Source organism: Microtus oregoni, unplaced genomic scaffold, assembly GCF_018167655.1.
Source record: "Microtus oregoni isolate MIOR12 unplaced genomic scaffold, Mior012 000040F_ref0000088, whole genome shotgun sequence".
In the NCBI taxonomy this organism is placed as follows: Eukaryota; Metazoa; Chordata; class Mammalia; order Rodentia; family Cricetidae; genus Microtus; species Microtus oregoni.
In genome coordinates, this window is record NW_024543207.1 from 740,718 (window position 1) to 766,913 (window position 26,196).

General features: G+C 48.0%; 1 protein-coding gene across 1 annotated transcript; it reads right to left on the reverse strand.

Moving 5' to 3' along the window:
- Window positions 1-396: 396 nt before the first annotated feature.
- Window positions 397-25,242, reverse strand: Cplx1 (complexin 1). The gene is made up of 4 exons (XM_041632224.1): window positions 25,108-25,242; window positions 23,706-23,808; window positions 5,704-5,879; window positions 397-2,167 (listed from the first exon to the last, which is right to left on the reverse strand). The coding sequence occupies exons 2-4, from the start codon at window positions 23,734-23,736 to the stop codon at window positions 1,970-1,972; spliced, it is 405 nt and encodes a 134-aa protein (XP_041488158.1). The 5' UTR covers window positions 23,737-23,808; window positions 25,108-25,242; the 3' UTR covers window positions 397-1,969.
- Between the last annotated feature and the right edge of the window lie 954 nt (window positions 25,243-26,196).

The following is a 26,196-nucleotide window of genomic DNA, read 5'->3' on the forward strand; positions in this document are numbered from 1 at the left end:
TATGGCAGGACAGAGAGCTAGCAGGTGCTGTGAGCACTTCCAACTGTTCAGCAGAGTTGACAGTGATCTCAAAAGGTGTGCCCAGGGTATAGGGACATCACCCTGGGCTGGGCAGGGGAACAGAACTATGGAAATTCTAGTGGGTCCAGGCCTGGGAAGCATTGTAGTCTGGATTTACCAGTGCCTGGCAGAACTGTGAGGAAGGAACATTGTGTAAATTGGGGGCTCACCCTGGGCACTGGGGTTCTGAAGGGACAGCTTTGCCCTCTGGAGAATAAGTTGGAGCAGTAAATCTGAGTCAGGACCTAGGAGACACTCTGTATTTGTCCCCAATGTGAGGGAAGCCTCCCCTCCCCCAGGGAGAATGGAAACCCAAGAAGGAAGAGTCACACGGTGTGAAATCACTGTTTATTGGCTGTGATTCCCTCAGAGAGAACATGTGAGGCCTCTGACATGCAGGAGGTGCAGGTACAAGGACAGACAGACAGGTAACACATAGGCTATACTAAGCGCGGCGGCCCTGTGCCCCATGCGCTAAGAACAGGATGCAGGGTTAACTCAAGAGAAGGCCATCTGCTCAGAGCTGGCTTTTCAATCAAACCAGCCAGAGATGCAGAGAGTGGCCCAGGTGAGCAGGATATTGTGGGCCGAGCATGCTTCATCTCTTTGGGCAGAGGGCGTTCTGATTAGTATTGCAGTCTAGTTGTTATGGCTTCTCTAAAGAGCTATGTAAGGTCATGAAGGTCAATGCCAAGCCACACACCTGGCCCAAAACTCGTGGACACTTAATGCAGTTTTAATGTGAACAGGAAGGGTCGGGAAGACCAGGCTGGCCTTTCTGTCAAGATAAAACTTATCAAATACAGACCTCATTTACCTGAGATTCAACATATTATGATGTAAATTAAACGAATATGAAGAACAAAGGCTGCTGGCTGGGCATAGGGGAGTAGCTGAGTCTTATTGCCCTTGGGCCACACACAGAAGAGAATACCACAGTCCGAGCCCAGGAGTTTGCATGTGCGGGCCACTGTCAGCCCTTCAAAGGAGGAATAGTGGAGAGGGTGGGACACCTGCTCCCGTGGCCCTCTATCTGTTCTGCACACGGATCCCCAGAGCCCTGGGCTCTTAGGAAGTGGGGCATTTTGAAGGTAGGTGTGTGGTGGTAAAGCCAGGAGTTCCCTAGAAGACTGCCTGCCCTCCATGAAGAGAACAGGAGGCCACCAGGGAGAGATGGGGTCAGGGAGAGATGGGACTCTGGGAAGTGTGCATCACAAAGGATATCGAGGGACTCAAAGCATGTCTGAGACCCACCCACGTCCAATCTATTGCTTTGTTCCCCCTGGCTGTGGCATTCTTAAGAAGCCAAACCTTGCCGAGCGACAGAGAAAGAGACAGCTGGACAAAATGTGCGAGGGCCGCCGGTGAAGACTAGGGTGGTAGCACACAAACAGGAAGACAGAGCTAATGGTCCAGCAGGTCCAACAAGTCCAGAAACTGGGGCCATGGGCTCAGGGAAGGGCTGGGGCCCCAGGCACCCACGGCTCATTCCCCAAGTCCCACCCCACTATGGCTGTGCTCCTGAGTTTAGGCCCTGACTGGTGGCCACCCACGGAGGGATGGCACCCCAGGGGTGGTCAGGGCTGGCCCTCGGGGCCTGACCTTGGGCAGGCTCAGTGGGAATGGTGAACTCAAGATCAGTAAGGAGGGGTCCAACCACCCAAAGGCAAGGATGCACAGCACAGGGGCCTGAGGGTCACACCCTTGCCTGGTGGGGCCAATGATGGCAGTGCGGGGAGGGTTGGCCAGAGGCTCCCGAGGCGCGAGGGGGACATGGGCGGGATAGATCTAGGACTATGGCTTATTTTTGCAGGGGGGGCTGCATCTGCTCCCAACATCCCTTGTGGGGGGAGGGGGCTCCGAGGGGGTCTGTACAGTGGGCGGGGCTCCTGGCGCTGAGGCAGGATCATTACTTTTTGAACATGTCCTGCAGTGGCCCAGGCAGGTACTTGATGACAGTGTCCAGGATGCTTTCGTCCTCCTCTTCCGGCTCGTCCCCACAGCCTGGAGGGATGGCCTTCTTGGGTCGAGTCAGACTGCCTTCTGAGTTGGCTTCCATGGCTGCCTGGGCCTCAGCCTCACGCTCCTCCTTCTTCTTGATGCCATACTGTGAAGGAAAGGGTAATCAAGCAGGGCTTGCATACTCCCCTCCCCTGTACCCAGCCTGGGTGGCACTGATGCAATACACAGAGAGGCTAGGTCCTTCTTACACGGAGAAACCAACCAGGTGGTTCTCACAGCTGGGGAAGCCTCCAGCTGCGTCCCAGGCCCATCCTATTCACCAGGGCTCCAGAACTGATCCCGCTCAGGTTTTGGAAAACCATACAGAAAATGGGACAACTAAGAGGTGCCTGGAGGACACATGGGATTGGAAAGAGAAAAAAGGTCTGGGGGTGGCTGGAGAGGTGAATCAGCAGTTACCAGACTTGCTGTTCTTTTAGACTGGGACTTGGGTTTTGGTTCCCAGCACCAGTGTCTGTAACTTCAGCTCTAAGGAACTTGAAACCTCTGCCCCTTCAGGTACCTGCACTCATGTGCACACACCTACAGTGTAGACGCACGATCCTACACGTAATTATAAACAATAAAAATAAATATAAAAAACAATAATTTGGGGATGCTACAAGGGAGGAACTGAAGAAGGAGGGTGGGGAAAATCACAAAACACACTTTGTTTATAATGGCATCTAATATATTATATAATGATTTAAAAACAAAAACAAAAAATAAAAGAGGTGCGAAAGATCACAGAGGTAAGAAGGGGCTGCTCGCTAGGGCTCCCTGCTGGAGTCTATCCTGGGACCCCACCCACCCACCCACCCACCCACCCACCGACATAGCACTAATCCTGGCTCCGTTTCCAGCCCCTTTTACGGTGGACCACCCTTCCTGGAAGCCTGAAAGCATGCAAACTCTACAAACTCATAACTTTGTTTCTCCTGCTTATAAGGGAACACAGACACTCCTGACTTATTTCACTACCAGCCCCTATCCAAAGAAATGATGTGATCTGTTTCCAGATGGGGATTTGCCTGGGTGCTCATCCTCTGCTAAAGCCACTTTTATTCTCTCCTGGTGGAGGAGGCAACGGTCAAATTCAGTCAAGACCAGAGGAGACAAGTGTCCCTAATAAAAAACAAATGGGGCTCATTTCTGCTTCTTTGGTGATCCCTCCATCCCTTAACAGAACTGAGAATAGTTTTGTTGACCAGGTGAAAAAGCACGGCAGTGAATGTCATTTTCCCTGGTGCCTTCCAGTACCAGACAGAGAAGTGATGGGTGTCAGCTGGCATGAAAGGCAAACACGGGGGCCACCCCCATCTTCAGCCTGGCACTGGTCCCACTGCAGGTCACCTTCTGGGAAAACCTTACCCATACAGGCAGAGTCCCTGTGGTACAGAAGAGGAACACGTGGCTCAGTGTTCTGTGGGGTAGTGTGTGTGTGAGCCAGGAGAGATGTCTCCAGAAACTGGGTCAGGCCAGAGCAGCTTCCAGCCAGGGGAAGAGCAGAAGGATAAGCCAGGTGGGGTCCATGGGCAATCTGAGAGTCTGAGCTGCCTACGGCTACATTTGGAGACAAGTATGTGATAATTACCTGAAAGCAAGTCCTTCCGCTGAGATTCAAGGTCGTTCTGAAGCCACTTTGAGCTCTATCTCAGGGAAAGTCATGGTTATTCTGCTCGAGAATGCCATCCGGGCCACATCCCAGAACCAGACTCCACTTGTGTGGTCTGTTCTGGTCTTCTGGACTCCAATGATAAATGCCAGGCTAACCCCAGCCAGGTATTCATTACGTCAGGTACCCAAGGACAGGACCACAGGAGGTATCAGTCAGGTTAATTAGAAGGCACACGCTGGGGAGCTTCCAGAGCCAGGTGAAGACTGGGGACTGGGTTAGGGGGTCAACAGAAGACCTAAGAACATTGTTTAGAAGAAGCCTCTAGCGGCTGTCAGTGGTAAGAGCCAACGACTCTAGCTGGTATTCACCGCACACCCTTCCTCATCATACAGATGAAAGAGTCTGAGTACAGAAGCTTGGGGCCTCAAACATGCCAGCTCTACACCTGGGCCTTGTCTCTTTACCAGGAGGAAGGTTCTGGCTCGACAAACGGTTCACTGTGGGTGGCTGAAAGCAGGCGCCAATCGGGTGGTACATATGCAAACCTGAAGGTGTGTGTGCAGATTTGGATGCTGTGGAAATAGAAGTTGGATGGTAGGTATGCAAATCAAGTACCTGCTTAGATGACTTCCTAATGGACACGGATCCTTCTCTAGGAAACACCCCACCTCTTGAGACACTCCCAAATGGCCATGTCCAGTTTTCTGAATGGATTACTGGGGCCTCACATCATATGGATATGAAAATTGTCCCCATTCTCAGTCTCTTCCCCTCCCCCATCACTGCAAAGCCTTGCAACACCATTCAACCTATCAATCCCTGACCAGAGAGACACAGTCGAGGGAAGGTCGGGGATCCAGTTCTAGTGAGGAGCAGGGGCTGCCCAGTGAGGGCTAAAATGTCATACCCAACAGGCAGAATTTACTCCTGTGGGAGCTGGGAAGGTGGAGCAGCAGCAACAAAGGCCCAAGAGTCAGAACTATCAGGTAGCCGGGCAGTGGTGGCACACACCTTTAATTCCAGCACTTGGAGGCAGAGGCAGACAGATCTCTGTGAGTTCGAGGCCAGCCTGGTCTAAAAGAGCTAGTTCCAGGACAGGCCCCAAAGCTACAGAGAAACCCTGTCTCAAAAACAAAACAAAACAAAACAACAAGAAAAGAACTATTAGAGTTTGGGGTGGCCAAGCAGTGGTCCAGCAGCAGGAGGGTGTCGGGAGCATGGCAGCTCTGTACCACCCTGTCCAGTACAGGCTGAGGTCGGATGGGGCCCTACAACTTTACCCTTGGGCCTATCCTTCCCATGGGGTTCATTTGAATGTTCTCCATTTCTTCTTCATAATTAGTCTGGCACAGGCTGTTGAAACTTTCTGAAGTAGTGGTTCTCAGCCTTCCTAATGCTGCAACCCTTTCATACAATCCCTCACATTGTGGTGATCCTCCCATCCCTAACCATAAAATTATTTTAATTGCTACTTCAGAAATAATCTTGCTACTGTTATACATCACAATGTAAATATCTGTGTTTTCTGATGGTCTTGGGTGACCTCTGTGAAAGGGTCATTCTATCCTCAAAGGGTCAGGACTGACAGATTGAGAACTGATGTTCTGAAGAATGAATTTCTCCACAATTTCCAGGAAAATGTATGAAAACAGAAAAGTGGAGAAGGTACCCTGTAGGGTCTTCCTTGAGTCCTTTTTTTAAAAATACTGAGAGGTCAAAGTCTTTGTGAGTGGTGTGATATCTGGCTGTGCTTGCAGCTGCTCTGAGCCTGATGAGCCAGCAGCCGAAAGATCCTGAGAGCTGGCCGTGGCTAACGATCCTTATATAAGCTGCCCCTGAGCGCAATAAAGTTTGGCATTCTTGTATCCAGGATGACCCGTGTCCAGGGTGTCTCTCTCTGTCTATGTGTTTTTAAGTCTCCAGCTTAGTTCCCAGCTAGCCTACGGTCTTGTAGTGGCACGGGTGCTTCAGGACCCTTCGGCTTTTTACGTCCCCGCACCTATCCGCACCTATCCGTTGCTCACCTTGTCTCGGATGCCCTGCCGCATGACCTCACGTTCCGCCTCCATCTTTGCATACTTTGCCTTGCGCTCCTCCTCTGCCTGCCGCAGTGCCTCCTGCCGTTCCTCCTCCTTCTTGGCAGCATCAGGGTCCTTCTCCTCATCACCACCAAGCATCTTCCCCATGTCCTTGGTGGCCCCTAGGAACAAAGGCAGAGGTCAGGCAGTAGCATTCAGCGTTCCCAGTCCCTTCTGCCGGGCATGGGTCCAGTGGTGCCCATCCCTTGTGGGAAGCAGTGGGTGTTCTGGCTGTGCGCATACTTGCAGATATATGTGCAAGTAGTTGTGTTGTAGTTGCATGTTCATATGCTTATCTGTGTATCTTTTTATTGGTGAACATGTTACTGCATATGTGTGCCTAGATGCACTGATGTGTCTGCTCATCCATGTGCTTCTAAGAGGCACATGTCATCCCTGAGGCTTGTGCTGGGCAGAGGATTTGGCTCTGGAAGGTGGTGGAAGGAAAATCCAGATGTGCAGATACATGGATGATGAACAGTTAGGGAACAGATGTCTGGTGGACAATACTGGTCACTAAAGTAGGCACCAGGCACGCACCCATGACCCAGGCTGCAGGGACTGCCTGTCTTTAGCACCAATAATTGCCCCTATGCTAGGCACCAATCTTCTCATGAGCTCCTGAGTCACAGGCCCTACAGAAACCACCCCAAATGCCTTACAGTTTAGCCCAGAGGACAGAGGCTGTAATTACATACTAAAGCTTGACCCAATGAGCAATCCTAAGCCCACTGCACCCAGACATCATGTCACCCAGGATGGGGCACTAAGCCCCACAAGATCTCAGCGTGGGTGCTGGTTCCCTAGTTTTTGTGTCTCTGGAGTACCTGCAACCCTATTACCATGACAAGCAAGAGCAAAGCCAGACGTCCTCTCTCCTCTGCATGATGTCCTTGGATGTTTTGATTGCCTGAAACTCTACCACAGGTGATAGGGTGTGGAGAAACTGAGGACACATCGTTGCTGTCAGGGTGAAGACAGAGACCCAACTTGAAACAGACATTTTCTGACAGAACAGATCTTGAATCTTATTGAAAGTTATGAGCTTCTTGGTTAGTTCTCAGCTGCATCTAGAAACTTACAAAGGAGATGCTGGGTCAGTGACTCAAGGGAAGTTGTTGGGTCGTGAAGAAATCTTTCAGTGGTTTTCCAGGTAACTCACTGGATTCTCGCTGCCTCTAGCACTGCTGTCTCTGGCAGGTGTTGGGGCAGGCAAGGACAAACCTTGCAATCCTGACTGCCTTCATGTAAATTTTATTCTCTACTAGAACAAGCTAATTTACACTTAAGTGAGAGAAACCCATAATTATTTCTCCCTCTGAAAAGGTGCTGGCATTCTAAAGCAGAGATAACTGAATCCGGTGTCTATGTCTATTCCTAGAGCAGTGATTCTCAACCAGTGATTCACAACCCCTTTAGGGGCAGGTCGAACGACCCTTTCACAGGGGTCACTAAGACTATCAGAAAACACCGATATTTATATTACAGTTCATAACACCAAAATTAGTTATGAAGTAGTAATGAAGATTTTATGGTTGGGGATCAGCATAGCATGGGAACTGTTAGGCACTGAAGGACCAGAGCTATAGGAAGGCTGAGAACCACTGTCCTAGAGAAGATGAACTGTGGCTGGAGTGTGACTGTGGGGGCAGTGTGGCTTGTGGCTGCCTATTTAAGGCCTGGCCTGCACCCCACTCTTCACATAGACTGCAATCTCCATTTTACTGACTGCCAGCTATGTGCTACTACAGATCTGTGTGCCTTCCCTGAATCTCCCTATATGCCAGGGATTTCTGCTTGGGCTGGCTCTGGGCTCTGAAGGAAGATCTACATCTGTTACAGGAATTCTGAGCCTTCAGACTGTGGAGGAAGCTCTGGAAGGCAGGGTGACCCCAGCCTGTGGTGCATGCACACAGTGACATTCACAAACCCATAATGACAAATGAATGTGTGCACTCACATACATGGATGAAAAATGTCTTAACAGATCTTTTACCAAGAAACTTATACATGTGGCAAATATGTAGAAATGTGTGATTGGCTGATAGAAATAATGCTTGGTCACAGGAATTCAAGATTAAGTCACCAACAAGTAGAGAATGGCTATACAAGTGCTGGATAAGATGTGCAAACAGCAACACATACTGGTGGGATACAGATGATACAGGAATTGGGGGACAGTGGGTCGACGTCAGCTTGTTCTTTCTCTGCCTTTTTCCCCCAGTGCTTGGAATTGAACTTAGTACCTCACATGCTAGACAAGCACTCTGCCATGGAACTATTAGGGGTTTTGTTTCGTTTTGGTTTTTCGAGACAGGGTTTCTCTGTAGCGTTGGAGCCTGTCCTGGAACTAGCTCTTGTAGACCAGGCTGGCCTTGAACTCCCAAAGATCCACCTGCCTCTGCCTCCTGAGTGCTGGGATTAAAGGCGTGTTCCACCCCTGCCTGGCTTAGTTTCTTACAGTGTTAAACACACCTATAATGTGATTCAAAAAGTATAGTCCCAAGTATTTATCCAACAGAGATAAAACTTAAGTTCACATGAATCTGGGACAAAAGTTATAGCAGTTTTGTTTGTAATAGTAAAACAAAATAACTTCTCTGGCCATCAGCAGGCAAATGGGCAAGTGAACCACGGAACGTGCATGTGGGGGATAAATACTGCTCAGCAATGAAAAGAAGTAGGCCATTGGTTGACGCGCCCAATAGATTGAAAGAAGCTCGACTCTTTGGTGCTGAGTGTAAAAAGCCAGAAAAGAATTATATGATTTTTATTTAAGTAAATTTAAGTGTTGACTGATCTATAATGAGAAGGCAGCTTTGGGATTCTCTGGGGATGGCAACAATCTTAGACCTATGGAAGCTGGTTGACCAATTCCTGTAGGACTAGTATTTGTACTTTCTAAACACCAGAGACACCACAACTCTAATGAGTATTCAATCTCAAAAGACTAAAACTAGAGGTGGTAGAGACCATGTTTCTTGATCCTGATCTAATCAAACTACAAGTTCTAAACAGAAGACCAAATTGCAGAGGTTATAGCCCCAGAGGTTCAAATATTAGAAACAGTTTGCCTTTCAACTGAAGCAGATATTAAACTGAAGGCATAAAAAGCTCGAAAACAGCGGAAAGCAGACACCCTACAGCTGTTCTCTGGCTTTTAGGGAATCACAAGACCATGCACGCACCTGGTCGTGTTTGCACAGGGCATCAGCTCATCCCCCAGAAGCTGCAGGGAAAGTCTGGACAGTTTCAGTGCAGACAAAGGGATCTTCATTTCCCCAAATCTTCACCCCATGATTTGATTAACCTAATCTAACAGACTATATGTCTAAAAATAAAGTCTATGACTAAAGCTGTTCTGGATGAATAATTATAACCTTAATCACAAAGAAGGAAAATCAAAGTGGAGGGGCTTCATAATCATTCTAAGAAATAAAAAAAATTAATCCTACCCAGGTAACGCTGGCACACACCTTTAGTCTCAGCACTCAGTAGGCAGAGACAGGTGGATCTCTGAGTTTGGGGCTAGCCTGGTCTACAGAGTGAGTTCCAGAACAGCCATGGCTACACAGAGAAACCCTGACTTGAAAAGTTAAAAAAAAAAAAAAAGATCCAATGTGATATTGGGAGAGAGGATCTATAGAGAGAATCAGAACTGCAATGAAAGAGAACATACTTCTATTACAATAAAGTGTGACAGGTGCATTGCTGTTCAGCTTTGGAGGCCCAGTTTCACGAGAAAAGTAAATAATAGTGAGTATGGCATCTTAAGACACAGCACTCTCTGTCTCTCCACTTCTCTTGCTGTTGGTGCCATCTTCTGTCTAAAACTCTCAGGATGTTCTAGCAAAAACTGACCAGAACTAACTGCATAGAAGGATAGCAGGGGATGACATTTTACCTAAACTCAATATAGTTTTGCCCCCAAACTATCCATGCCAGTTGAACACACGTACCGAGAACTTGCATTTACAATTATGGAAACAAACTGCATTTTACAAAGAAATCTATAGAATCTTAAGGGTTTTTTAAAATTTATTTTTATTTCATGTGCATCCATGTTTTTCCTGCATGTATGTCTGTAAAGGTGTCAGATTCCCCAGAAACTGGAGTTACAGACTGTTGTGAGATGCCATGTAGGTGCTAGGAATTGAACCTGGGTCCTCTGGAAGAGCAGCCAGCGCTCTTAACCGCTGAGCCATCTCTCCAGCCCATGCTTAAAAAATTTTTTTAAAGACATACCAGCTCCCTGCTGGACAAGCTTACTGTGAAGATGGTGACACCATTGTGGTATGCAACTGTATGCTGCCTGGATTGAATCTCTGACTTAAACTTTGGGGTATCTTAAAATTCTTGATATATTTAAGGTTCTTATGACAGAATGAATGTCTGAAAAATGAAAATACAAAGCCTGAAACAGTAAAGCATACCTGAAATCTTAAAACTTGAGAGGTGTAGCTGGAGTTTCATGAATTCAAGGCCAATCTTAACTAAATAGCAAGTTTGAGGCCAACCTGAGCTATATGAGACCCTGGACCAAAGCAAAGCAAAGCAAAGCAAGAAGGAGGCCAATAAAGTAACAACAGAAGGTGGTCATGTTGTAGATGTTTTAAATGTCATCATGTCCACTCCTGGGGACGGTGCACAGTTAGTTCTTGGAGAAAGGGGGTTAGTGGCAGAAGCTTGGGAAAGTGGTCAGACATTGTTATGCACATCCTCCTACCTAGCCCTCTTACTCCCGTCATCTGTCATAAATGGTCCTTTGTTGGGACATGGGCCTACAGATATCCACTATCCCAACACAAGGCTAGAGATAAGGGATGTCTTGGGCATATGGCCATATAACTGGGGAACATCTGGAGTTATAGTGCACTTGCAGATGTGGAAGACCTAGGAGAGGACCATCATATCCTAGAGGAGGTTGAGAGGCTGCCTCAACCTCCTCTATATTATTATACTGCCTATTATGCAGTATAATAGGTCCACTATGTGAAGAAAAGTTCATCACAGACTCAGTTTTTGGGAAGAAAAGAAAAAAAACCTGGTGGGTAGCCAGGCATAGAGGTGCATGTCTTTAATCCCAGCATTTAGGAAGCAGAGACAGGAGAATATCTGTGAGTTTGAGGCCAGCCTGGTTTACAAAGTGAGTTCCAGGCCAGTCAAAGTTACACAGAGAAACCCTGTCTTGAAAAATCACACACACACCCCAAAACCAAAAACCTGATGGGCAAAGATACCCATGATCTCACAGTTCTTTGAGGATCAAAAATTACCAGAGGCTGTATGTCATCCTCCTGTTAATCCTCAACCCTGGGTGATGGAGGAAGGTCATTGGCTAATAAAGGCACTGCCCTGGCCCATTTTATTGGTTCTGTTTACTCCTCCCACCTATCCTCTAACCAATAAAATGGGCCAGGGCAGTGCCTTTATTAGCCAATGACCTTCCTCCATCACCTGGGAAGCTCTGGGGATGTTCACTAAGATCCACCAAATGCCAGTTTCCACTATACTGAGATACCTCGCACCATACATTAGGACAGGTATTACAAAAGACAGAAAACAGAAGTATTGGTAAAGATGTGGGGGAAAGTGGAACCTTGGCTGGGAATGTGTAGTGGTCCAGCCTGTGGAAGACAGTTTGGTTGGTCCTCAAAAGGCCAAGCATTGGGCCTGAAGAGATAGCTTAATACTTGGGAACACTGGTTGCTCTTGCAGAGGACCTGGGTTCCTGGCGCCCACATGGCAGCTCACAACTGCCTGTAACTCCAGTTCCATTGTATCCAGTGCTCTCTTCTGGTCTCCAAGGATGTTGAACACACATACACACACATCTATCTATCTATCTATCTATATCTATCTATCTATCTATCTATCTATCTATCTATCTATCTATCTACATATACTACACACACACACATGCACTTGTAGGCAAAACACATAAGTAATAGAAAGATCAAATACAGAATTACCATATGATCCAGTAATTCTGAGTACGTACATAAAAATGCTGAAAACACGAATTCAAACAGATATTTGTCCACTTTTAGTCTGAGCAGCATCATTCATAATAGCTAGGAGGCAAAGCAGCAAGAATCAGTCCACAGGTGAATGGAGAAAGGAATAAATGTGTCTGCCCCCACCTTACATATTGCTCAGTCTTAAAAGGGAAGGAAGTTTTGACACAGACCGTATAACCTGGAGACATTATACTGAGGGAAATGCACCAGTCTGTGAAGCCCTCAGAGGACTCAGGTCCATGGAGCAGAAAGTAGAAAGTAGTTTGTGGGCTGGGAGACATAGATAAGAAGCTAAGTGTTTTCCTGGGACAATTTCAGTTTGGAAAGATGAGACCATTCCAGAAGTAGACGTGATGGCTGAACAATAGTGTCATGTGTTTAACAACACTGCTTTGTGCACCTGAAACTGATTAAAGCAGTGAAACTCATATGTATTATCACAATAGAAAGAGAACTATAATTTTAAATTACTTATAATTCCATCTCCCTGGTAGGTTTCCCAAAGCATACATGAGGCTTGGACCAATCTGGTCAAAGCATGACTGGTAATGATATCACCTGTGCAATGAGGCTTGCAAATGTGACCTCCCTAGCAGCAGATGGGTTGTGATATTAGAATGGAAGCTAGAGGTAATGGGGTCATGCTATAGGCCCTAGAAAGCAGCTGGTTTGCAAACTCCCAGCCTCTACCTCAGTCCTCCACAGTAAAGAGAACAATCAAGCAGAAACAGAAAGGAAATTAAAATGACCACACAGGCGCTATGCAAGTGTAGTGTGAAGACCTGAGTTTAGATCCTAGCACTAATGTAATAAAAAGCATGAGAGAGGTGGTGACAACAGGAGGATTGTCCGGGCCTGCTGGAAGTCAGCCCAGCTCTAGACACAGCTCCAGAGAGCTGCTGTTTTAAAGGAATAAAGTGGCAATCATAGCTGAACACTCCGCATCCTTCTTTGGTCTCGTCACACACACACACTAACACACTCACACACAGTAATAAACAAATAATACTAAATACATTGTGTTTTCTATCCTCATACATGGGAAATCTTCAATGAAATTCACACCTCAAAGTATACTTATTATAAAAAGCTGAGAATAATGTCTAGGAATTCACAGATGGAATCTTTCAAACATTCAAGAAACAGGTAATTCCCGTGATATTTAGAATGTTCCTGGAAAAAAAAAAACAAGGAAATCCTCTGTGTTATTTTTATTAAATTACCATAAAAGCGATGCCAGACGTCATGCTGAAGGAAAGGGATGAAGGGAAGGATGAAGGGAAGAATGGAGAGAGGGGGACAGGAGGGAGGGAGGGAGGGAGGGAGAGAGACAGAGGGAGGGAGAGAGACAGAGAGAGAGAGAGAGAGAGAGAGAGAGAGAGAGAGAGATGGGACTGTGGGGGGAAGAGCACTACAGCTTCCAAATGACTAGGAACCAGCACATGGACCAGAGTAGTATCAGCCAAAGGGAAACTGGCATCTGCCATGTTCTAAGGAAACCTATAGGAAAGCACAGCTTCAGTTCAGTGGAGTTCATTTGCAGAAGGTAAAGATGCCCCAGCACCAAAGCATCAATCATGACAGATGTCACCCAGAGCCACAGTGGCCATTGTGCACCTGCGTCATAAGGTGCTGTTCTGAGTATTTGTGTATCCCAGAACAATTCTGTTTCTTTCCCCCACAACAAGTCAGTTCCTGTGTCCCTGATGTAGCTATAGCTTTCACCGCCTTTAGAGGGGGCCTAGAATAATAGGAACTTGCACCATGTCTGACTACTGGCCTGCCTCCTTCATCTTGCTTTACACACGTGGCGAAGGTAGAGACTACGCGTGTAGCTGCTACATGACCATGGCAAAACAAACAACAACAACAACAAAAACGGCAAATGTGCCCTGCCACATTGAACCCACTGCTAAAGTACAATGAGGGCTTATCAGAACATATAAATCTGGCAGGCGGTGGTGGCACATGCCTTTAATCCCAGCACTTGGGAGGCAGAGGCAGGCGGATCTCTGTGAGTTCGAGGCCAGCCTGGTCTACAAGATCTAGTTCCAGGACAGGCCCCACAGCTACAGAGAAATCCTGTCTCAAAAAACCAATAAATAAATAAATAAATAAAATCCTTTACTCTGGACCGGCAGCTGGGGAGCCAGCATGGGACCGAACTAGACCCTCTGCATGTGTGTGACAGTTGTGTGGCTTGGTCTCTTTGTGGAGCCTGTAGCAGTAGGACCAGGATCTGTCCCTGGTGCATGAGCTGGCTTTTTGGAACTCATTCCCTATGCTGGATGCCTTGCTCAACCTTGATGCAAGGGGGAAGGGCCTGGTCCTACCTCAACTTGATGTGCCAGGCTTTGTTGACTCCCCATGGGAGGCCTCACCTTTTGGGAGGAGTGGATGGAGGGCTGGGAGAGAGAGGAGGGAAGTGGGAGGAGGTGAGGGAGGGTGAACTGTGGTTGGTATGTAAAATTAGTAAAAAAAATAAAATAAAAAAATAAGCCTTTGGGGATGGAGAAATGGCTCAGTGGTTAAGGGCATTGCCTACTCTTCCAAAGGTCCTGAGTTCAATTCCCAGCAACCGCATGGTGGCTCACAACCATCTGTAATGGGGTCTGGTGCCCTCTTCTGACCTGCAGGCATACATGTAGGCAGAATATTGTATACATAATAAATAAATATTTTTTTTTAAAAATAAGCCTTTTAAGATGAATGGTAGTGACACACACTTTTGATCTCAGCACTTGGAGGCAAGTGGACCTCTGAGTTCCAGGCCAGCCTAGTCTAAAGAGTGAGTTCCAAGACAGTCAGGGATACACAGAGGAATCCTGTCTCAAAAAACCACCGCTACCACCACCATCCAATCAATCAATCACAAAACATTTTAGCAGTGCTCAGAATTAAACTTTATAACCTTTAATGTAGTTTTTTAATAAATGTGTTCTTTCATCTAAGTTGACAATAATAATATCTATTGTTCTTGTACTATCTATGTCTGAAGAGATGCACACATCCCATTTCTGGTCATTGTCATTTGTCTCTTCTTTCCTTTTCTGATCAATCTGGTTGTTGATGTTATTGATGTTAACGAACTAACTTTGGATTTTTTTTCATTTTATTCATTGTCCTATTTTATTCACAGCATATACTTTTAACTCTGAACTACCTCTCTAGATTCTTATGCTAAAAGCTAAAGTGAACTATTTATAGCCTATCTTCTAGTAGAGCTTCATGACAGAAATTTCCTTCTAAACACTGCTTTAGTTGGGTTTGGTGGTATTCTCAGGAGAATGAGGCAGAATGACTGAGAATTCTAGACCAGCTTGGGCTACACAGGGAAACCATCTCAAAATACCAAAGGATGATTAATTTTCCCAGCTTCTTATATGCTCTCTACATATTTACTTCCTTCAAAAATATAGTTGACAAGAATTTTCTCCTATTTTGTCTTTTTACTCTGCTGATAGTTTCCTTTGCTGTGCAGAGGCATTTTGTTTTTATTTTTTTTTTAGAGTGATTTGCACAAAGTCTATTCAGATTTTAAGATGAGAATATGCAAATAAAATTCATTAAAATATTTTATTTTATTTTTCCCTGTCCCCCTCCTTTCCTCTCCCCTTCCCCTCTCCCCTCCCCTATTGTCCCCATGCTCCCAATTTACTCAGGAGATCTTGCCTTTTTCTACTTCCTATGTAGATTAGATCCATGTAAGTCTCTCTTAGGGTCCTCATTGTTGACCTAGAGGTTCTTTGGGATTGTGATTTGTTGGCTGGTTTTCTTTGCTTTATGTCTAAAAGCCACTGCTCTAGCGCTCTGCCTGCTCCCTTGGTCACGGTATCTCTTTAGAGCAATAGATGAGTAAGTAACATAGTTCTGAAAGAAGAGCCCTCACTCACTTCAGAACCATTACCCAGCCCCTTTAATCCCAGCACTCAAGAAGCAGAAGCAAGCAGAACTCTGTGAGTTCAAAGACAGCCTTGTCTACATAGTGAGTTCCAGGTCAACCAAGGCTAACTACACAGTGAGACCTTGTCTCAAAAAACAAACAGGGGCTGGAGAGATGACTCAGAGGTTAAGAGCACTGGCTACTCTTCCAGAGCTCCTGAGTTCAGTTCCCAGCAACCTGTGGTGGTTCACAGTCATCTATAATGAGCTCTGGTGCCCTCTTCTGGCGTGTAGGCATAACACTGTATACATAATAAATAAATCTTAAAAAAAAAACAGCAACAACAAAACCAAAACAAAACTAAGTAAGTTTAACGAAATAAATTTATAAGTATCACAAAATCAAATGTGAACACCAAAATGCTCTTGTGTACGAAGAAAATAGAATGTTAGCTCAACCCTCTACACTAACTCAAAAGACCCAAAAACAGAAGATAAGAAAGAATGAAAATGCACAAGGAAGTCCTGCATCTGGGAAGTGCAGGCACAAGAATCCTGAACTGAGCCAGCCTGGGCTACTACATCATAGAGAGACCTTGTCTTTGTGGGGAGGGGTCAGGGATGTAAGTGGGCAAGATTTTGGACATGATGAAACCATTATACATTGTGTACATGTGTGAAAACATGGCAGTGTACCTGTAAATATGCAAAATTACTAAAATATATTTTTAAAAGTACATGGAACCCCTGTAGTTACCTTGGCAAGGACTTGATCATTTCTGGCTCAAGCAGTTGGGACTAAATAATGTTATTTATTTCTTGAAACAGTATCTCACTATGTTGTCCTTGCTAGCCTAGAATTTGGTATGTAGATCAGGCAGGCCTCAAACTCATAGAGATCCACTGGCTTCTGCCTCTCACTAGGTCTCAGATACTGAGATTAAAGGTGTGCTGCCACAGCCAGCTTTTTATTTTGTTTTTACACATTTATTTACTTATTTATCCTGTATGTACGCGTGCACACACGTGTGTGTGTGTGTATGTGCATGTGTATGTGTCTACACATGAGAATATGCCATATTGTGGGTGTGGAGATCAGTGGATAATTTTTTAGAATCAGTTTTCTTTGCCTATGCAGTAATCCAGGGATTGAACCCAGGTCATCAGTCTCAGGAGTAAGCACATCTTCCCCCTGGGCCACCTCATTGACCCTGATGTAGGCTCCAGAGCTCTGCAGAAGACTTTTGCTTTTCTGTGCTTGTTTTAGAGGCAGGGTCTCTCTCTGTATCCCTGAGTGGACCGGAACTTGCTATGTAGACTAGGATCACCTGTAGCAAACTTACTGCTCTGCCTCCCAGGCATGTAGCAGATTTTTTAAAAAGATTCAGTCTCCATTTTAAAACGAAATAATGAACCTAAAGAAAGCACCTCTGAAAGTTAGGGTGATAAAGATCAGGTCCAGCACACTGCTGTGGTGGGTGCTGGCACTGCCGAGGAAACAGGCCCTGACTGAACCGCAGCAGAGCTGGCTCCATTGTCTTTGTTTTTAACTCATATGGTTATTGGTTTTGTTGTCTTTTATTATTTCCTTTAGCTTTGAGATTATAATATAATTACATCATTTCTCCTTTCCCTTCCCTCCATCCATACCCTCCCATATACCTCTTCCTGCTCTCTTCAAATTCAAGATATCTTTTCTCATTAGTTGCTGTTACACACGCTTATGTGTATGTATACACATATGTATTCCTAAAGATAATCTGTTCAGTCTGTATAATGTTATGTGTACATATGTTTTCAGAGCTGACCATTTGGTATTGGATAACCAACTGGTGTGTTCCTCCCTGGAGAAGATTATTTCTCCCACTCGCAGAATTCCTTAGCAGCCTGTAAGTTGAAGCCTGGTGCTCTTCCTCCATCCACTTTGGCATGTCTGTTATTGTCCTTGGATGGAGTTTTACTAAAGCCACAGGAATGCCAGCCCAGCTAGACAATGGCATCCAGTAAATACTAGAAAAAAAATCAAAGTAGAATTCTAGGCAAAAACTAGAGGATGATTGACATGATTTTATATTATCTATTAGGTTTTTGAAGTAAAGATGAAACACATGGTGCTGGTTTCAGTTTTTGTCAACTTGTCATGAATCAGTTATCTGGGAAGAGAGAACTTCAACCGAGGAACTGCTTCCATCACACTTGCTGAAGGAAGTCTATGTAGGCATTTTCCTGATTAATGATTGACGTGCAAGGATCAAAGCTACTGTAGGTTGTGCCAACCCTGGGCAGACAGATGGTCCTGGGTTTTATAAGAAAACACGCTTAGCAATCCACGGAGAGAAAGCTAGTAAACAGCACTCCTCAGATAAACTGTAAGCTGAAATGAACCCTTTCCTCTGTAAGTTGTTTTTAGTCTTGGTGTTTATCATAGCGACAGAAACCAAACCATGACAATCGTTTCTTCCCATGCAGTAACCACCTCGAGCTAGGGATGTTACACAAAGTAGCCCCTCTGTCTCCAGCCACTGAAATTCCTGATGAGCCCCAATCCACAATGGGCCTTCCCCTTCCCTCTTGGCTTCTTTCTGGGAATACCCGTTCATCACCACCCTATCTTCACTCCTATAGTACATAGGAGAGGGGGTGGCACATTCAGAACCTGGTAAGCTAGAACTTTTTATCCTTTCTGGTCAATGAATAAACTTCTTTCTAGAGGCAAGACTCCAAGGTTCTGGCCTAAGATGCTTGCTGGACTTGTGTCTCCAAGTCCTACCCCTTAGCCTACTGGGGATGAGTAATGTTTTGATATCACAGTAAATTAGTTTTCTGCTCTTATTCCTGCTTCTGTATATCCATCCCAGGTATCTCTTGAGTTTTAGAAATCTGGTCTGAAGTCCCTGATCCCACCATGCAATGTCTTCAAGTCAGAAAGCAAAAAGGTCCTGGGAAGGTATCTATGAGCTGGACTTTGCCCTGACCTTGTCACCTACTTAAGCACAATATTTAGGCCTTTGGTCTCATTGGTTCCTTATGGCTTTGCCTTGGTGAGTAGATTCAAGGTCCTCGCAGGGCCGGTTTTCATCCCAGATCAGTTCCGAGCCTTGTGTTGTGGAAGCCAGCATCTATGCCCCATGTCATGGGCTAAACAGAATGAACACACCGGCTCAGTTTCTGCGGGGCTTCCCTTGATTTTGGACCTGAGACATCAAAGACTGCTCCTGGGCACAACCCCTTTTGTGGTTCCATAAGCTGACTAGAGCACACACGATTGCCGTACTGGCTAGATCCTTCGGGGAGGAAGAAAAGGCCTGCTGTAGGTACTGCCATCGGTTCCTATGGAGCAAAGTGTCAGACAGACAACACTGTCTGATCTTGGCTTTTGGGAAAGGACAAACACAGAGGAAACAGAGATTAGATGAAGTCACCAATTAGTAAATTCAAAGAGTCGGGCTCTGTGACAGATGGCCCAGCCACCAGTCTTGAACGTGATTGTAATTCTGGCCCTCTGCTCAGTCATTCTTCCAGTCACTCGGAACTGATCCAGTCCACTGACTCTGCCATGTGCTCTCCCCAAACAACCTCAGATGACCAGAGGTGACAGTGCTGCTGTTCTCTGCTGAGGGAGACAAGGGTCAGGGATAGTGAGGTAGGACCCAAGGCAGGGGCCTGGGAGCGCCTCCATCCAGCTGAGCAGTCAGAGCCTGACATTTCTATTGGGTGCGACCACTCATAAATGTCAGTCTGAGACAAAGGCCAGGAGCAGCAGCTGCAGACAGCAGGGCACCAGCCACCCTTGGAGCCTGTGCTCCAGCAGCTGCCTGAATGACTAGATTAGTCCTCCACGTCTGGACCTCAGTCTGTACCTAGCACTGGACACCAACTCCCAGTAGCAGTTCTCAGCACAAGCTAAATGCCCTTGGCTGCAGAGTCCACCTCTCTTCTCATAGAACCATAGGCTGTCCTTCTTATCCTGCTGAGCTGCTGGTCCTATAAAAATGCAACAAGAGACCCTGGGACCGTAGAGGCAGAGAGCGGTGGTGTTCACCCTAATCCAGGAGATAAATGAGGATAACACCGGAAAACTAAACTACGTGGGGGCAAAAGCAGGTGAGGGTGGCTCTGGAGAGATGGTGAGACCAACCGGGTGCTTTCCTGTCCCCCGGCCAGAAGCTCCTTCCTCCAGGGATCCTTTAGGCACACAGGCTTCTCCAAGAAGTCCCTGGCTAATAGTGGGAAACCTCAGACTCCGGGTTTCTGCAGAGCGGGGTGTTTAGCCCCCTCTACCCACCCTATGGTGGTAGGCAGGAAGGAGCCAAAGAAGAGGGTATCCCGTGGGAAGGTGCCAGGGGAGAGCCTGCAATGCTGCCTCTTCTTTCTTGATTCCCTTTCCAGCTTGGGTTGGGCTTTGCTAGGCTAGTCCGCACCAGGCAGCGTGAATTTGCCCGTCACTCTGAAGCTTCTATGCCAGTAACCTCCAGCAGTAGACGGCTGTCACGGCTAGTTCTGCAGTGTGCAGCATTGGCACACTAGTGTCCATTAGGGCTGGGAAATGTACCTTGAGTCCCAGCCAAGATTTCTTGCCAACCAATGGCTCAGAACATAAATGACAATCGGTAAAGTGCTCAGCATCCTCTTCAACCCCAGTCAGGACTAAGGCATTTTCAGTTGATCCACCGTCTAATCGACCAGGAGTATCCTCTCCTAAGGAAAGAGCTGCCTTTCAAGGTTTAGGGAGAGAAGCTGTTTCCCTGAAGTGTCCTTCTCGCCACTGAGAGTCATGGGGCGCGAGTTGGATCTGCTGCGGTGCACCGTACTAGTGTCTTCTGAGTGCACAGGAGTGTGGGTATTTTGTCCTCAAGTGTTTGCTAGCTGCCTGCTCTACTGGGTAAGACAGGAAACGGGGAATCCTATCTATGAAGGGCTCATGGTTAGCAGGCCTGGCATCAAGTGCAAGGCCCAGCCAAGCACTGAGAGCTATTCATTCAATTCCTGCCCTGGTCTGGAGTTCGTGCGTCTACACCAGCCCTCATCTTTGTAGCTGCTTCAATCAGTGGTGCCTAGTGGAAAGCTTCCACAGGATTCCACAGACACATCTGCCAATCAGATAAAGGGCTGTTGCTTAGTTTCTACCCAGGGTAGAGCAGTGATACCAGAATAGCAACAGCCACTTTAAAACTGAGGGGTAGGATAAGTGTGGATGGGCACAAAGGGTAACACCAGGTCCCAATGGCATTGCTGAGCCACCCAATCCTCTGCCACCCTGACTCCAGCTGCTTTCCTCTGGGTCTCTGGTACTTCATCGTGAGACACCCTTCAAGAGCTTCACCTGCAGCCCAGCTCAGTGGCAACCCCATTATCCTCTTTGTACGGGAAGCTCTGAGTGTCTACCTGTGTCCCATACAGCTAAGACCAGCAGTAGTCTGGGAACTCAATGCAGAAGGGTGGGAGAAACAACAGAGAAAGCTGTACTGGTGAGACAAGGTGTTGGGTATTTGCAGCAGACAAAACCGCGAATGAAGATGGAAAGGACACCTGACTCCTCACATCATGCCACGCTCCTCCTCACTAACACCCTCCAGGCTTGCTCAGCTCCTCACAAATCGCATCCTGGACACTTGTCCACCTGTCCCAAGCCAAGGTGCCAGACTTTCACCTGAAATCTTCCTTTTCTCATGCAGTAGGGGCTCCAAGGGTTGTGTCCTGCTCCTGAATCACATCATGGTCTCCAGAGAGGATGCAACAGGTGGCACTAGAATGGAGAACCTCTGGCAAGCAGCAGAACTGGGGCTTGACTGAGCCCAAATAGGCCACTGGAATTGCACACACAGCAGAATCCAGGCACCCACATAGCATCTACAGGAAACACCTGAAACTATCTAGAACTTTGCAATCCAAGGTGAATTTGTCTCTGAACCGAAAGCCTGTGAATTTCAGGACATCACTCACGGTTCCATGGCATTCACACACAAGTCTCGGTTTCTCTGAGCCTCATCTCCAGAACGTACTGTTGCCCAGGCCTGCCTCTGAGGAGGCATTAGGAACACATCAAAAGGGACACGAGGCTTCAAAGTGGGGGCTATTGCTCCTGACAGGCATGGGCCTAGAATGGCCAGGCAATGACGAAGGTGTGTACCATATCCTCATCTAGCCAGATCACAGACCTACCCCTCTTTGGTCTAGGGTCGTGTGAAGCAACAGACCATAAATGCCTGGACCTGCAACCCTAAGAAGACGCAACCCAGTGAAAGAGCTGTACATCTCTTTCTAGGATATTGTTTTCTTTCCTGTCACCTCGTTTCTCTACATCTGGGGCTTGATCTGTGTCCTGGGGTCTCTGGTGCATTCTGACCCTTATCTGGAACTCATTCCTCTCCTCTAACCATCTATGTCTGGCTCCATTTTGCTCACAAACATCCTAAGACACCAAAGGTGACATGCACTAGAGAGAGAGGAGTTCAGGGCCCATGACAAAACTGAGAGTGAGCTGGTGAAGCTATTACCAGCTCCACCAAACATTGCAGGAACTACATTCATATCCCCACAGAATGAATGCAAAACAGATATGGCTTGGTTTTGATGATGTTCAGCTTAGTATGTGGCTGCTACCCTATAGCCCTCTGTCTGCTGGTTATCTCCCACACCGGCAGCTTCCACAGCACCCCAAGAAACACACCCCATCGCTGGTGCAGGAGAAACTTTGGGCTGGCATAGAACAAAGAGGGAATCCAGGCTGGCAATTACCCAGCTAATTTCAGCTATGTAGACAGCCAAATCAGATATTTCAGTTTCTTTAAAAGCCCACCTCAGGGCCTGAATTAGCCATCTAATTAATTATCTGTAGCAGCCTGGGATTCTCTGGTATAACACAGGTCGCTACTGATGCAGGATGCTAGCTTGTCCCTGAATCCTTTCCTGGTGATGTAATCATTATAATTAGATTCAACCTGAGTCTACCTCTGCCATGAACTCTCCGCAAGCACAAGGGGTCTACTTTTCATCATGTATGAGAGAAGTCAAAGACACCCTCTGGGTGGGCCTCTCTCTTTGCTAGCCCTGAGGCCCCAACCAGCTTCCTCTCTGTAAGGTCCCTCCCTTCCCCATATCAGCAAAGGATGCCTAGCGCGTTCCAGCTGCCACTCACGTCAGTCAAGAGGTCCTCCTGCAGGCTACAAGGATTCTCCAATAGTAGAACTGGTAAAGTCTTGGCATTGACACCACACAAGGTTGCTGGGGCACCCACAGCAGGCAGCTCTGAACAAACTTAAGGCCCGTCTAGGGTGATCTCAAAGTCTACAGGCCTGAGCTGCCCAAACTGCCCTGCTGAAGCTCATTCAGGCCAAATGGGAAGCAAACCTTCAGTTCACTGTTTTAGCGCCTCCTGGCCAAGAACTTGGCCCACTGTTCTCTACCAGCTTCTAGTCCTATTGCTGCTGGTTACAAAGATGATTTTGGACCACATGGGGACAGGAGTACCTCCAAACAGTGGCTGCCCTTACTCAACAATATAAAGGGGCTATATTTTCTCTGCAGAAGGGGATTTGGTTACATTTGGCTACACAGTTATCTTTTCTTGTCCTTGCGAACAGTATCATCTCTTACCTGGGTGAAGCCCATAGGTGCCAATGCCACAGTTAAGATTACCCCAATCCTGTTTCCTAACCCAATGCTGGTGCACCTTTTGTTCCCCGGACGGCCACGGTGAAGGCTGCTCACAAGCCTCCTTGGAGTATCTGCCTTGATTTATGTGGCTCAGCTCTTGATTTGCCTCAGTATGACCAGTGGGCTTTACTGGACCATGGGATGGGAGCACATTGCCATCTTACACAGCACATCTTGTCTTCAATCCCAAGCCTTGAGTTCCCAGGGGATTCAAAAGTATTGGGCTAGGGCACTGCCCTGGTTTTGTTCAGTTGGTAAGCGAGCATCTGTAGAGGCTGTGTGTGAGGTCAGAGTGGTCATGCAGCAATGTGTTTAAGTGCCACTGCAGTGGAGACATGTCTGTGTATCCATAGTGGCCCAACCAGGTCCCCCTCCCTGCCCACTTCCTACCTCCCAGGGCTTGTTTCATCACGAACTCCATGATGATGGCTTGGTTCCTCAGGAGCCACTCCGGGGTCAGATTTCACATTCAAGTGTGGTCAGAGTCCTCTTCCTAGAGAGAGCAGGTGATCACAGGTACCCTGACCAGGCTTTCCTCAGACCCTCATCTACTCCTTCCGCCCTTCTCCAGTACCCTGTCGGGGAGGCTTTGACCCATAACCAGACCAGGACGGCAGGGTCCGGAGCCTAGTCAAATCAACAGTTATCTTGCTGCTTCTGGGGTTTCTGAAGGAAGCTCTTAGCTGCCACTGCAGCTTACAACTTGGGGACACCAGTTACAGGAGTCTAGCACCAGCCTCCTCAAGGGGGGGTGGAGCCCAGGGGGCGTTTGAAGGTCAATGCTCCACTGTGGTGCCTAGGTTCTGGCTGCTCAGCTTCCTTGATAGTTCTGGAGCAGTGGGGCAGGGGCCCCTCTGGAGAAAGACTGGAGTGATAAGTCCATAAATGCTGCCCCCCCCGGAAAGGTCCTTAGGGCTTCTTACTAGTATCAACTATATCCGTCTCTAGGGAGACTCTGGAGGCCCCCAAAGGGCCCAGAGCAGAATTGGCCCTGGATTGGGGAGAGAGAGATGGCAGAGGTCCAGTCTTCCAGTGGGAATGGGGGCATATGGCCCCCACCTGCCTCTGCATGGAGTGGGGTGACCCAAGCCAGAATGTACAGCCCGGGCTGAAGTGCCAGCAGCGCTTGGGAAGGTGTTTCTGCAATGCCAACAGCTGCAGGGACAACCCTCTTTGTAGGGTCTTTTCTGCCAGGGAACCTAGTCCCTGGGGATCCAGTATTTCACGGGCTTCCCTCTGCGGAATGAGACCCCAACGAACTGTAGAGGAATGCCAGGCAAGGATAGTGTCCCAGAAGCTAGGGGTTCAGGGATGCTTTTGCCGCAAAGCCAATTGTCTTCTAAACTTCTGTTTCCAGGGAGTAGGGGGATGGGGGCTCCGCAGGGCCAGCCGCAGAGAGGTTAGGACGCTGCGGAGAAAGACCGAGGCGTCCAGTTCTTTTGCGGCCGCCGCACCCTTTGCTTTGCGGACGGGCGAAGTGCCCGGCCCGAGCGCGGCCTCAGGCCAGAGCGCACCTCTCAAAGGAGAAAAAGACGCCTATGGGAGAGGGAACTGAGGGCCGTTTCAGCACCTCGCGCTGGACAGCACCCTCAAGACTGAGCAACCTTGAGGAAAATCCCGCGGCTGAGTGGAACCAAGAAAGAGCCAGGGAACCCGGGAGCTGGGGAGGAGACCCAGGGCTAGAAAGCGGGGAGCCGGGAAGGGAAGCCCAGGAGTCGGGAGGAAGACTGGGCTGGGAAACCGAGAGGAGGGAGCCGGTTAAGGCCGGACCAGCATCAAGGGCGCCAGTTACCTTCCCGGGGCGGACGATCAGCAGCAACGCGCTCTGGGGCCGGCGGGGTCCATGTGGCGCTCTGTGCTGCTGCGGCGGCTGAAGGGCACCGCGAGGAGGGCGCGTCACTCTGAGGCGCCCCCGCCCGCGTCCCGCATGACGAGGAGGGCGGGGCGCGGCGGAAGGGGGGGGGCAGCCGCGCCCCCGGTTCACAGATCCTGGCCTGGAGCGCGCGACCGCTGCATAGGGGCCCCTCCTTGGTGCCGGCCACTCTTTCCACTCCAGCTTGGAGACCCTCGAGAAGTCCTCGCTTGCGAGAACAAGGAGAACGCAGGGTTGGGGTCTGCACCCCTAATCTACCCATCGCGTTTTGCGCCTGACCCGGTTGCCTTCGTCTCTACTCTTTTGCTGGCAGGGCAGGAGGAAGCGAGCAGAGTCCGAGACCCGGTCCTCCCTCTCCTTCCCCCCTCCATAGCGCTGGATAGGCCTACACATCCAAGCTTGTCCAAGTGTGCAGATCCAAATGTGGCTTTGAATAGACAGAAACTCCAGCCAGCAAGGGACGCCTGAAGGTCACTGCGGACACAGATGGGCGGGGGCTCCTCTGGGACAGCCTTAGCCCCGCCTCTAGGCCGCCCCTTCCCTGGCGCCAGGATTTCAACCCTGCTGAGCCAGCACGGTAGAAGAGCCTGGTTGCCACAATGTTGGCCTGGCATCCCTGCACGCACCCTGGGGCTTCTGTGAGGCAATCAGCTCCGCAGAAGCCTGATTATCTGGGGACGCCTAAGCTGTTCTGGCTCTGGCTAGCCAAGGGTGACTATCAGCCTACAGGGGCTAGTGCTGATGGACATTGCGTTAACTGTTACTGTTCCTCCTGGCTGAGTCATTCCTCAGGATTAGGTAGCTCTTGACCTCCATCCAATTCAGGGAGATTTCTGGCCTAATGAGTATTCCTCCCTCACCAACTTCCCAAAGTTGCTTCAAGGTGCTTGGCAACTTGAGCTCACAGGGGTGGTGTCCATCACTGACTTCCTTTCATCATATCCTGTTCCTTTGACCTGGCAGACAAAGTAGAAGAGACTAGAAAGGGAGCTGAGGTGAAGAGAGGAA

Coding starts and splice junctions, on each gene's coding strand:
- Cplx1 (XM_041632224.1), bottom strand. CDS start 23,736: ATGGAGTTCGTGATGAAACAAGCCCTGGGAG. Junction 5,880..23,705: donor GATGAAACAAGCCCTGGGAG/GTAGGAAGTGGG, acceptor CTTTGTTCCTAG/GGGCCACCAAGGACATGGGG. Junction 2,168..5,703: donor GGCAGGGCATCCGAGACAAG/GTGAGCAACGGA, acceptor TTTCCTTCACAG/TATGGCATCAAGAAGAAGGA.